Source organism: Oncorhynchus clarkii, chromosome 16 (genome assembly GCF_045791955.1).
Source record: "Oncorhynchus clarkii lewisi isolate Uvic-CL-2024 chromosome 16, UVic_Ocla_1.0, whole genome shotgun sequence".
Classification (NCBI taxonomy): Eukaryota; Metazoa; Chordata; class Actinopteri; order Salmoniformes; family Salmonidae; genus Oncorhynchus; species Oncorhynchus clarkii.
Window position 1 is genome coordinate 59142223 of NC_092162.1, and position 11622 is coordinate 59153844.

General features: G+C 42.0%; 2 protein-coding genes across 3 annotated transcripts; both read right to left on the minus strand.

The window, feature by feature from the left end:
• Positions 1–6: 6 nt before the first annotated feature.
• LOC139368833 (poly(A) binding protein, cytoplasmic 1-like) lies at positions 7–5653 on the minus strand. 2 transcript variants are annotated; one of them, XM_071108238.1, is made up of 16 exons: positions 5532–5653; positions 4218–4411; positions 3742–3935; positions 3546–3661; positions 3214–3294; positions 2705–2844; positions 2408–2502; positions 2121–2261; positions 1951–2046; positions 1557–1805; positions 1394–1481; positions 1132–1251; positions 905–1044; positions 650–758; positions 396–526; positions 7–235 (listed from the first exon to the last, which is right to left on the minus strand). In XM_071108238.1, exons 2-16 carry the CDS (start codon positions 4408–4410, stop codon positions 173–175), a joined length of 1956 nt encoding a protein of 651 aa, XP_070964339.1. In that variant the 5' UTR covers position 4411; positions 5532–5653; the 3' UTR covers positions 7–172. The 2 variants fall into 2 exon arrangements, with proteins under 2 accessions (XP_070964339.1, XP_070964340.1); XM_071108239.1 differs by lacking the exon at positions 3214–3294.
• Positions 5654–7366: 1713 nt separating this feature from the next.
• On the minus strand, positions 7367–11622 carry LOC139368834 (14-3-3 protein beta/alpha-2). Its single transcript, XM_071108240.1, has 6 exons — positions 11519–11622; positions 9660–9961; positions 9439–9562; positions 9057–9220; positions 8635–8730; positions 7367–8403 (listed from the first exon to the last, which is right to left on the minus strand). The coding sequence occupies exons 2-6, from the start codon at positions 9951–9953 to the stop codon at positions 8347–8349; spliced, it is 735 nt and encodes a 244-aa protein (XP_070964341.1). The 5' UTR covers positions 9954–9961; positions 11519–11622; the 3' UTR covers positions 7367–8346.

An 11622-nucleotide genomic window follows, 5' to 3' on the forward strand; every position in this document is an offset into this window, starting at 1 on the left:
TTACTATTTTTTTGTTCGTTTTAACTTTTTCCTCCTTCAGCGATTTCTTGGAGTCCTGGAATACATGTAAAATCCAAATTCAGTAACAACTGCTTTACTGTCACAAATGACATGAGTGTGGTCAATTTTGGCATAGTAACTATTAACTCATAACCTAACCTGAAAGGGTTCTCTACTTCTTAGGAGAGTTTTCCTTGGCCTGGTGGGCTTGCAGCACAGCTACTGCCTCATCCACCTGGAGAGAACAGTGAAGAGAGAGAACGCATGGGATTAGCATAACAACAACTATGACCATGATAACCCACCACCAAGAAACTCCAAACAATCATAAGTGGCTTCCTTTTTCCATGTAAAAGTTGATCTGAAAGGACAGAGGGAATGGAAGCTTGTCGTACCTTAGAATGCAGGGACTCGGGTGACTCCAGCATGTGTAGCAGCTCAGAGTTGTCAATCTCCAGCAGCATCCCAGTGATTTTACCAGCCAGGTTGGGGTGAAAGCCATGGATCAGAGGGTACAATCGCTCACCTGCAAACCAAGGGAAAGAGAACGAATTAGATTGAGGAGAGTGCCAGTGAGGCATCTCAACACCCTCCAATATAGGAACATCACAGAACATGAACACTCCCCAATAACATTCCAGTTACATACCAAGCAGCTGTTTCTGCTCCATGAGAGGGGCTGCAGCCAGCATGGAGGCAGTGAGGGGTTCCTGGCCTCTGACATGCACCGCTGGCTCCATAATCTGCTGGGTAACAACCTTACAACACAGCAGGAAAGATTAAACACAATGCAATACACATTACTACTGGGATGGACCTCTAAAAGAACAGTTGAGTAAAAAAAATTACACAGCTATATTGCATGGCATTTCTTGTGGGGAAAGGATGCAATTTACGAGATTACCTGCTGCACTGCCATTGGTGCAGGCATAGTGATGACCTGCTGTAAGTTCCTCACCCCTGATGAGTATTTATACTGGGTGCCTCGGACCATACCACCAGACATGCCTGCCCGACCTCCTGCTGTCTGTGTGCCAATGTTAGCTGGAGATGGGGGTGTCTGTTAGTTACTGTTCAATTTTTGCATCACAGCAAGTATATGTTTTGAGTAAGCTAGTGTGTATCCCTTACCCATCCTCTGTGTGTAGTTGATGATGCGTGGAGCCTGGGTGGAGGCCTGTCTGACGGTGCTGATGGGGGTGGAGGTGCGTCGGGGAACAGCAGACCTGACAAACTGGCCCGAGTAGGGTGCTGACAGCAACACAACACATGCCATGTCAATAGGGCATCAAACACATTTGTGTAACAAATAGACATTTTAGAGTAGCAGTAGTGCTTTAGTCATATACTTATTTTAGCTCCAATATCTCAAAAATATCTGCCTCCGACTCACCCTGTGGTCTGGGTGGCTGTGCAGCCCAGCGAGGAGATGTCCTCATGGTGCTTGCAGGGTTGGGGTTGTAGAAGGTGCGACTTGGGGGCTACAAAAAAACCATCTTACAGATAAAAACATCCCCTTCCAGGGCCAGCCCCCTCCCTTCAACCGTACTACAGACCTGAGGCACAGCAGACATGTAGTAGCCTGCCTGCTGGTAGGAGTCGATGACTGGGCCAGGCATGGTCCTCTGCATGTATTTGTTGGTGAGGATGGCCTTCCGCTCCTCCTTGCGCTGGGCCAGAGCCACGTACAGCGGCTTTGTGGCCACAATGCGGCCGTTCATCTCAGTTACCGCTTTGGTGGCCTCCTCGGGAGACGAGAAACAGACGAAGCCAAAGCCCTTGCTGTGGCCCCCGTCCGTCATCACCTGAGTGGAGGAAAGGGTTAGAGAAAACCATGACGTTAAGAGGTGCAGAGATATTACACGGATTCAGACATGATTCTTTCAGCCTTTGTGATACATCATTGGATAGCAGAAATGACTACTCATGAAAAACTATGGGTATTTCTACCTTGGCACTGGTGATGGTGCCATAAGGGGCAAACTCCTTCCTGAGTTTCTCGTCATCCAACCCATCATCCAAGTTCTTGACGTACAAATTGACCCCCTGAATCAACAAGAAAATAAATTATATTAAATATATTTTTCTTAAGACCACAGGTGTGCACTTCCTCACAGTACCTGATAGCGGTGGATACGTTCCTGTTTGATCAGCTCAAACTTGCGTTTCAGCTCCCCCTGTCGCTCCATCCTCTTCTGAGCACGGCCCACATACAGAACTCGGCCAGGAACGAGTTCTTTCCCATTCATCTCCTCAACTGCCTAAAAGCAGTCCATCAAAGTCAACTCAAATCCACATTTTAGATGTCATGTTCCCCATTTCACACTATGACAGCCTGCTGGTTGACAAGGAGATGGCACATATGGGAGCAACTTTAGAGTATTACCATAAAACCCCAAATACAGACCCTTTGTGCATCCTCATGGTTTTCATAGTTTACAAAGCCAAATCCACGAGACCGGCCCCTTTCGTCCATCATCACCCGCACACTGAGGGTCCTGCCTAGGAGTCCAAGAACAGAGAAGGAGCCCAGATTTCATAAAATTTCATGCCAATCCACCCAAAACATCTGATTGCATGGATGTTCCAGAATGTTCATTTAAATCAAATAGCTATAACATCAACCACCACTTTATACTAGTGCCCAAAGAAAGGAATAGAATGTCAAAGCTTGTCATATGTCCTACTTTCAGGATGTTCTTACCAAATGCAGAGAAGACCTCCTGGAGTTTCTCATCACTATAGTCGTCGCCAAAGTTCTTGATGTACACATTGGTGAACTTCATGGCTTTGGCCCCAAACTCAGCCTGTCGCTCCTTATGGGACTTAAAGTGGCCAACAAAACTGAACACCACACCCGTCACCAGGGACAGTTGAGAGAGAGAAATATAAAACTACAGTCAGTCTCGTTACAAAATATCAAACAAACTGCTCCACATCCCAGAATATCAGTGTGGAGACAATGATTTTCTCACCTTGATAAACACATCGCAACATATGAGACAAGTGGTTGATGTATACCTTTAATTTTACATTAAGCACTACTTGTAATTATTGAAATGCTGAATGATAATCTGCTGCCTAAGCTTTTTCATAGCTTAATTTAGAAAGTCTTGCAAGTCTCAACTTTGTGGTCAACAGACCAAACATTATTCAAAAAAAAAAAAAGAGAAAAAAAAAAAGACAGGAACAAATGTCTACCATTTCCCTCACCTAATCATGGACAACTGACATTTCCCCCCCAGGAAATGGGCCTTTGGGTCTGCAATGCCAGAGTCACTACCTGTCTCTAGCCTGAGCAAAGAACATGAAAATGTTATCTGCAAAAACGTGCATCATTGTCTGAGAATGATACAACGTTGACCAAATCAATAGTCCCTCCTCCTCCCTAACCATTACAGATTTCCTTTGCACTTCCCCTACTTACATCTCACTAAATTCAAGATGGTTTATATATTGTTAGAAATAAATGTAAATAAAATAGGGTAAAAAAAGGTACCTTACAGATAGAATAAACAGCTCTTGGTAGGAATTTGTTCACTCACACTTTCCGGTCATTCAATAGCATTCCATTCATGGTATCAATGGCACGATTGGCTGCCTCTTGGGTTTCAAAGTGAACAAAGCCGTAGCCTTTGGAGCCATTCTCATCACACACTACCTGAAATGAAAAGTGCATGTTAGAAATTATGTACAGATAAATTATGCCGTGACACTCAAAGACAAGAATGCAATGTCTACCTTGCAAGACAGAATATTCCCAAAGGCTGAGAATGTGTCATACAGGGCCTTGTTGTCAATGGACTCGTCCATGTTCTTGATAAAAATGTTTCCAACTCCTGACTTCCGTAGCCCTGGGTCGCGCTGAGACCACATTATTCTGATAGGCCTACCCTTGAGGACCTCATAGTTCATTGTATCCAGAGCACATTCCGCTGGGGAAAAAATGACACGTATAAAGAGAAACACAGCATCAGACATCACACGTCCATGAATAACCTAATATAGGATTTAAGTTGTGTATTCATTGGAATATTAATCCTTTAGCAGGATTATTCTTGAAATCCCCTTGATCAAAGCAAATAGCTACTTTAATGTAGTTGACCTTTGGAGTGGCTCTAATTAAGAGAACTCTCATATGGTGCGAGTTGCCATCAGCTTATCAATTTGTCCATGATTGATACAGAGTACAAATCTGATCACAAAAATAATATTACCATCAGCGGGTTGCTGGAAGTTGATGTATGCGTATCCTAGGGACCTGCGAGTGATGACATCACGGCAGACACGGATGGATGTGATGGGCCCAGCAGGAGAGAACTTCTGGTAGAGCATGGCCTCTGTGACGTCAGGATGCAGGTCCCCTACGTAGAGGGAGGCCAATGGGTATGACTGACCACTGCTGTTCATCCTGCAGACAGAGATAGTGAAGATCATAGCGGGAGGGGGTGAAACTGGCAGACAACAAAATCTAACAGCCAGTACGTTTACATGTGCAGTGATAATTCGATATTAAACTGATTACGGCAGTAGGCAGATTATGAAATAGTCATGTAAACATCTCATCTTAATCAGCGTAAGGTAAAAATCTAAGTAAGCATATGCCTATTAAAACACCTGGTTTTCATTGACTTCTGTATTATATGAAGTTGCCTACAAGCGTAGGCTAGTTAGGTTATCTGACCTTTGGCACTTGACACATGGTCTGTTTGTAGTGTGGTTTTCATATAAGCACTTGGGTTTCCAACTACACCCATTATTTATTTAGTATCTGTATTGTTGTCTATCGCTTGTTTTCTTTGGTGCAAATAAATAAAACAAACTTGGGGTGGCTGTGAGGGGAGGGGTCACATAATGGAGTTCACCAGTTGAGGATCAGGATGGCCAATCAAGGCGTTTTTAGGGCAACTCAGTTCTGTCTGAACTGGTTGTGGGGTCTATACTAACACCTGACCTTCCATAAAAACTTCACTATTGTTACACAACAATGACAACCTCACGATGACGATCACCAAAGTTCACTTTAGCTATTTAACATGATAGTATGAGTATTTCTGCTCTCACATGGCCACCACCGGGAGTGTAAAGGTTTGACATGGATTCTCCAGTTACCTAAAGTAGCGACCTATTAACTTCGCTAGTTAGTTAGATGCCAGTAAATTTGTATTATCTCGTCTTAAAACAAGTAAACCTAAAATATTGGATCATTACAACATGTGTACTCTGTCTATCCTTGACACATCACAAGCTTGCTAACTAACATTAAATGTTAGCTAGCTATTTTAGCCGGTTAGTAGTTGAAACAGACTGCTGAGTTGTAGAAGGCAGTAAGTTAACGTTAGTGAAAACCATCAGAGTTCAAAATATATTTGAAACCCAATGTGTTTGCGAACATACAATACCAGCTACTTTAGCTACTAGCCAAGAAGTTAGTAATTGCCAATCAAACCCAGCATCACTAACGTTAATGGAAATCGAAATAAATTGCAGTAAAAATACATTTATACAAATATTATTGTAGAATGTCTTACCTTATTGAATTGGCCAAGGTGGAAACAGCTCAAATTCTTTAATTTAAAAAGTTCTGGCCTAAAACTTAGTAAAAAGTTTCTGATTTAATTTGATAATTGCCGTGAAACACCTGCCTTTTCACTCCGCGACCATGAATATTCTTCAATGACCTATTTATAAACTATGATAATGACACGGCCCGACTAATCCTCCGCGTGAAAAAGTAGTCCATGTACATTGAAAAGCTACATTCTGGGATTCGAAAAACAACAAAACTTGTCCCGCCACTCAATGTTGCATACTTTTGAAGTATATGTCTAGGCTAGCGAAGTGTGAAATTGACCAAACATTTGTTTCAACAATTAAATGAAGAGCTAAAACCAATGATGTAAACAGTTTATATTCAGGTAAATGCCAAAATAAAAAACACTTAAGAAAATGAGGGATACGAAGCAGACGCTTCCACAGGTGTGGTTCCTGAGTTAATTAAGCAATTTAACATCCCATCATGCTTAGGGTCATATATAAAAATGCCCAGTGGCCCATTATTTTGGCAAATATGAATAGAAGAGATCTCAGTGACTCTGAAAGGAGGGGTTTCAGGATGGGCAGGGAGATTCTGGAGCGGCTTCTGAAACAGCATTTTCCATCAACAATACTCCAAATGATGGAATTCCGAATGGTGTCACTATAGAGATTTGATTAAATGACTAATTCTATGGGTGTGTATGAATGTATTCCAAGGCGCATTGAAGTTCTGGCGGCTCATGGTGCCACAACGCCCTATTAAGATACTATGTTGGTGTTTCCTTTATTTTGGCAGTTACCTGTACTTCATTGGCAAAACACACTTTGCTGGAGTGTCGGGTTGCCCTGACTGACAACACACATTTTGATTTTCATCTACATTCAATAATTTGGGAATTGTACAACAATGTACTTTGTAAATATTGTTAAAATAAAGATGACCTTTACCTTAAACAACTTTTCAGTTTCCTTAACATGTACAGTAAGTGAAACTAGGATGGTTTTTAAAAGACACAAATCTAGAAGAACACTGGTCAGTAAAAACAAAGCAAGAAAGGCTGTTCCACATTCACCAATTGCCTTTTTATATATTCAGAGGATTCTAACTCCCGAGTGGTCTATGGCACTGCATCTCAGTGCAAGAGGAGTCACTTATAGTAAGTACCTGATTCAAATCCAGGCTGTATCACATCTGGCTGTGATTGGGAGTCCCATAGGGCAGCGCACAATTGGCCCAATGTCGTCCGGGTTTGGCTGGAGTAGGCTGTCATTGTAAATAATAATTTGTTCTTAACTGACTTGCCTAGTTAAATATGTTATACTCAGTATGTGGTGCATCTTTAAGAAAACAGACTGACATATGTAATCGTGTCTTACTCTGTGGGATGCATGGTATTGTGACACTGCTTCTTACTTGGGTTGTGGTATGGGTTAGGTCTCCAATCTGCTGCTTCACAATGGCTGTGTTCAAGAGGATCAAAACCATAATGAATGCGTAAACTGATCTACAAATAAGTAACTTATTGATGATGCAAGTTTCTTCATAGATCAGTCTGTCAGCAGTCACCTGCACTGTCAAACAAGCCCGATAAATTGGACAGCAATTCCTTGAGGGTCATTTTCAAAGCAGTAATGTTCAGTGGCAAGTAAGCAGAAGTATGACATCATACAGTTCCTTACCTTTCTAAAATGTATGAATCAAGGTTTGTATTCTAAAACATGAGAATTGAATGAAGACTCTTGATTGGTCTAAGATTAATTTGAACATTTTGGCAGTCTGAAACAAAGTGTCCATAAGAGACAGGAGAGAAACCAAGGCACAGAAACATTGGAGAAAACAACCGCTTTAAGAGGAATATTTTGCAAGCAGGGTTGATACAGTGTGATAAGACATTTTCAATTAACGTTGAAAAAAGGTTACTGTAGGTTTTACAGAAAGATAGTCAATCTTGCAAAATACAAGGTACATTTAAGCACATCAAATTTTCATTGTACCGAGTTCAAGCAGCGCTTGATCTTGAACCGTGAGTTACACCACTAGGACAATAATCCACACTTTGTTCAAAAAGAGTTCTGCCTTTCAGAATGCCTAATATAATTCTGGTGGAATGTCTTATGGAGGAAATCTAACATGGCGAACGAAGGGGTCCCTTAATCAAACCGTTAAAATTGTGATCATGATTAGAGCAAAACACCCAGATGCCAGTGTCACAATACAGCCTGCCTCCTTTCTGTATGAGCAGACAGCAGAATTGCACTGTTAGTTAAATACAGGATTGTACTGCGTGTCAGAACTTCAAAAGCAAGCAATAGTGGAGTGGGGAAGAAAATGCAACACTTAGCATCACAGTGTTAGGTGAAAATTAACTGCCAGTTTAATAACCATAAGATAAAACCTTCAAATACCATGACGAATCACACTAAAAAAAATGACCATAAAAAAAAGAATGAAAAATGTTTAACCAGCTAGGTAGGACAAAGAAATGAAGGATGATTAGAATTCACAACCCCCCGGCCCCCAACACAAACAGTCATACACACAGGCGCACAGACATATGATCTAGCACGCGCGCACACAAACATGGACTCGCTACTCAATACAACCACATTATTTTCACAAACAAAATGACAACCTGCTAACAACTGAACATTACCCTGTCGCCTCAGTGACCTGAGAGGGGTAAACTAGTTGGTCAGGAACAATTCAGGCTGCTTGTCATACAGAAGGGGGAGGGGCTGATGGAGTGGAGGGGGATGTTTATAAGCTGTTTGTGTTAAGAGTGTAGGTGGATTAACAGTGCAATTCCATTAGTTTTCTCCTTCTCCGGTCTCTCCCTCGTCTCCCTGGTTTTCCGATGTCCACAGCTGCAAAGAGGTAAAGATTTGTTACATTATATCCCCCAAATTGCATTTGGAAGTTTCCACGTTAGAATTAACGAGAGAGAAAAAACACATTGCCATAGCAATTTACAAACAGACGCATATAACTGGAACCATCAATGAAATTACTATAGAATAAATGACAATACAAGAGGAAGATGTATCAAACGATTTACTATTTATACAAAAAAATGTGATTACATAAACAGAACTTACAGTCAGGTTGTCCCTTAGTAGTTGCATGATCAAGGTGCTGTCTTTGTAGGAATCCTCGTTTAAGGTGTCAAGTTCAGCGATGGCTTCATCAAATGCCTGTAAAGAGTAAATTACACTAAGAATAGAATGCAAAACTGCCACCAGCTATTCCAGTACACAGCTATTCCTCAACTATACACATGTACACTGCCACTAATCATTTTGGGTAAATAGTGGCATGCAGAAATAACTGAAGCAGAGGTGCCATTTTAAATCCAATTTCATTTTTTTTGCAAGCCAAGGTCCCTTCATACAAATACAGAAACTGTCAAGACAAGACATGCTACAATGGCTCTGCATGCTTTGAGTGAAGCTCTGTGCTATTGATTGTCTTGGGGGTAAAAGATGAGGCTGCATGACTTGGCACTTGAAGTCACTCTCACCGTTTTGGCCAGGGTGCAGGCCTTCTCTGGGTTGTTGAGGATTTCATAGAAGAACACAGAGAAGTTGAGGGCCAGGCCGAGCCTGATGGGGTGTGTGGGCTGCATCTCCTTCTTGCTTATGTCGAAAGCATCCTGGTATGCCTGCTGGGAGTTATCCACTGTGGCTTTAAAAAGGAACAAGGAAGAAGATGAGTTTGAGCAATGCCATGATTCCAACATGCACTTAGTGTGCGGCAGCGCATTTCATCACATCTTTAGAGAATATTTTAACATATTCCCCTATGCACACATCTGATCCATTAGGAGTTTCACGAGTCATGACGATGTGATTTGGTGCATTGTCCCATTTTATGTAACTCTAAATGAACTCTTGCTTACTTACTCTTCTTTGCGTCTCCAGCTGCTACCTCAGACAGGTATCTATAATAGTCGCCTTTCATTTTCAGGTAGAAAACCTTGCTCTCAGCTGCAGTCGCATTGGCAATTAGGTACTTGTCAAGAAGTCCCTGAAAGAAATTTGTTGTTGTTGAACTCAGCATATCTGCCTAGCGAATAATTTAAAGAGTCCCCTTTCACAGGGTAGACCACAACAGTTATTCTTACCAGCACGTCATTGCAGATGTCCTGCAGCTCGGTCTCAATCTTCTCCCGGTACTCCTTGGCCATGGCCTGCTTCTTCTCGTTGCCCTCTGTCTTCTGCTCGATGCTGGAGATGACGCGCCAGGATGAGCGGCGTGCCCCCACCACGTTCTTGTAGGCCACTGACAGCAGGTTGCGCTCCTCGTTGGAGAGTTCCCCGCCCTGCTCCGTCACAGACTTCATGGCCCCGGCCATGTCGTCATAGCGCTCTGCCTGCTCAGCGAGCTTAGCCTTTTGTACTAGGTCGTTCTTGTCCATTTTTCAGTCTGTGTGAGAGAGAAACGTAGTAAGGTGGGACTTTTTCTTTTTGTCTTATGTCTGTGCAGATGAGGGAAAGGACTATTGAGATTAAATATACCTATGTCATTAAATATACCTACGTCATATAACTGGTAAATTACAGCATTTATTCAAACTGCTGAGAGGAGACACCTGCAAGAGGGGCAGTAGGTTCCTTCTTGGTTAGTTTCGGAAAGTCTTGTAAATTCATGGCTAGTAGAGAATTATATCGCCTACTTTCATACTACCTTTTGGGCCATGATTATGCAATTTACTATGAATTCAAATACGAATGCAATTGAATGTAGCTCGTACTACTAGCTAAAACAGGAAGGTAGCCTAACGGTTAGAAGCGTTTTGCCAGTAACCGAAAGGTCTACTATGACTGCACCTATCCGGTGTGTGATTTTTTTTATTTATATATATTCTTTTTTTTTTACACTCGGCCTTCATTTTTTACTGGTGCATGGCCGCTGTTGTACGAGTCCGGATACCATACAACTTCGTCATGGTGGTGTGTTCCTGAAAATGGTCTCGCAAGTAACTTGTCTAGTACTGTGGCAGCAATGCGTGGGGCGGGTGGGCTACCTAGTTACATGTCGTCGAGTTAGATAGCTAGCTAGTTACTCCAGCTAGCCAATTCTGACAGAACAACCAATCGACCCTAAGATATCTCTTCACCCGCTCCAAATCACTAAATATGATTTAGTCTCAATAGTTAAGATATTGGTTTACTATCTGACGTTTTAGTTATTACATTATTAAAACGGTGTCTGGATGGCGGAGATTTGCCTAGCTAGCTTTAGCTAACTAACGACGTTGCGGTAAAACGCTTGATGTAGCTAACTAGCTGGCTACCAAACGCTACGGCATTTTTCAAACGGCTTAACTTTGGTTACTATTATTCTTAAACAAAAGCATAATTTAACGTAGCAGGCTAACAAATAATTGTTTTCTTATAGATGTAGCGTTGCCAACAATCTACACAATTATCCCGCTAACGTTGCAGGTCAGATTGTGACATTATTACCTAGCCGCAAAGGCCTGTGCTCAGCCTGCTAGCTAGTAGGGATGTTAGTCGAGAGATCAGCTAGTAGCAGCTAAGCACGTCAGGAGAGTGGAGGATATGTCAAATAATGGCTAGCGGGAAAGTAGCAAGCTAACTTTCGCTAGCTGAAAAATACGATGTTTTGAGGGTTATCGACTTCTCATATGTCCATTTAAATAGGGACAAGTCAATTGTTATTTTGTACTACGATGTAACGTTAACCAGCTTCTAACGAGTATCTTACAGTTAGCTAACGATTTTCAGTTGCGTACATGGCCTAGGTCAGCAAGCTTGCAAGAACAAAGTGTCATGATTGCCAGTTAGCAAGTCCTTGTTCGGCCCACTTCAGAAGAGCGCTGTCTGATTTAGCGAGCTAGCATGATGGCTAACGAATATAATTACACCGAAACGAATATACTGTGTAATATTGAACACAATAAATAAAGACCTAACACATAAATGCACTTTCATCGGGTCCCCGTTTATACAAACTCACAATATTTACGGCTCTAATTCCTGTTTTTTTTCTCTGAGAGATGCAGCCTCCGTCCTCCGTCTCGCTCCTAGAATCGTTCAGGGCAGTACCACTTCCGCTATATT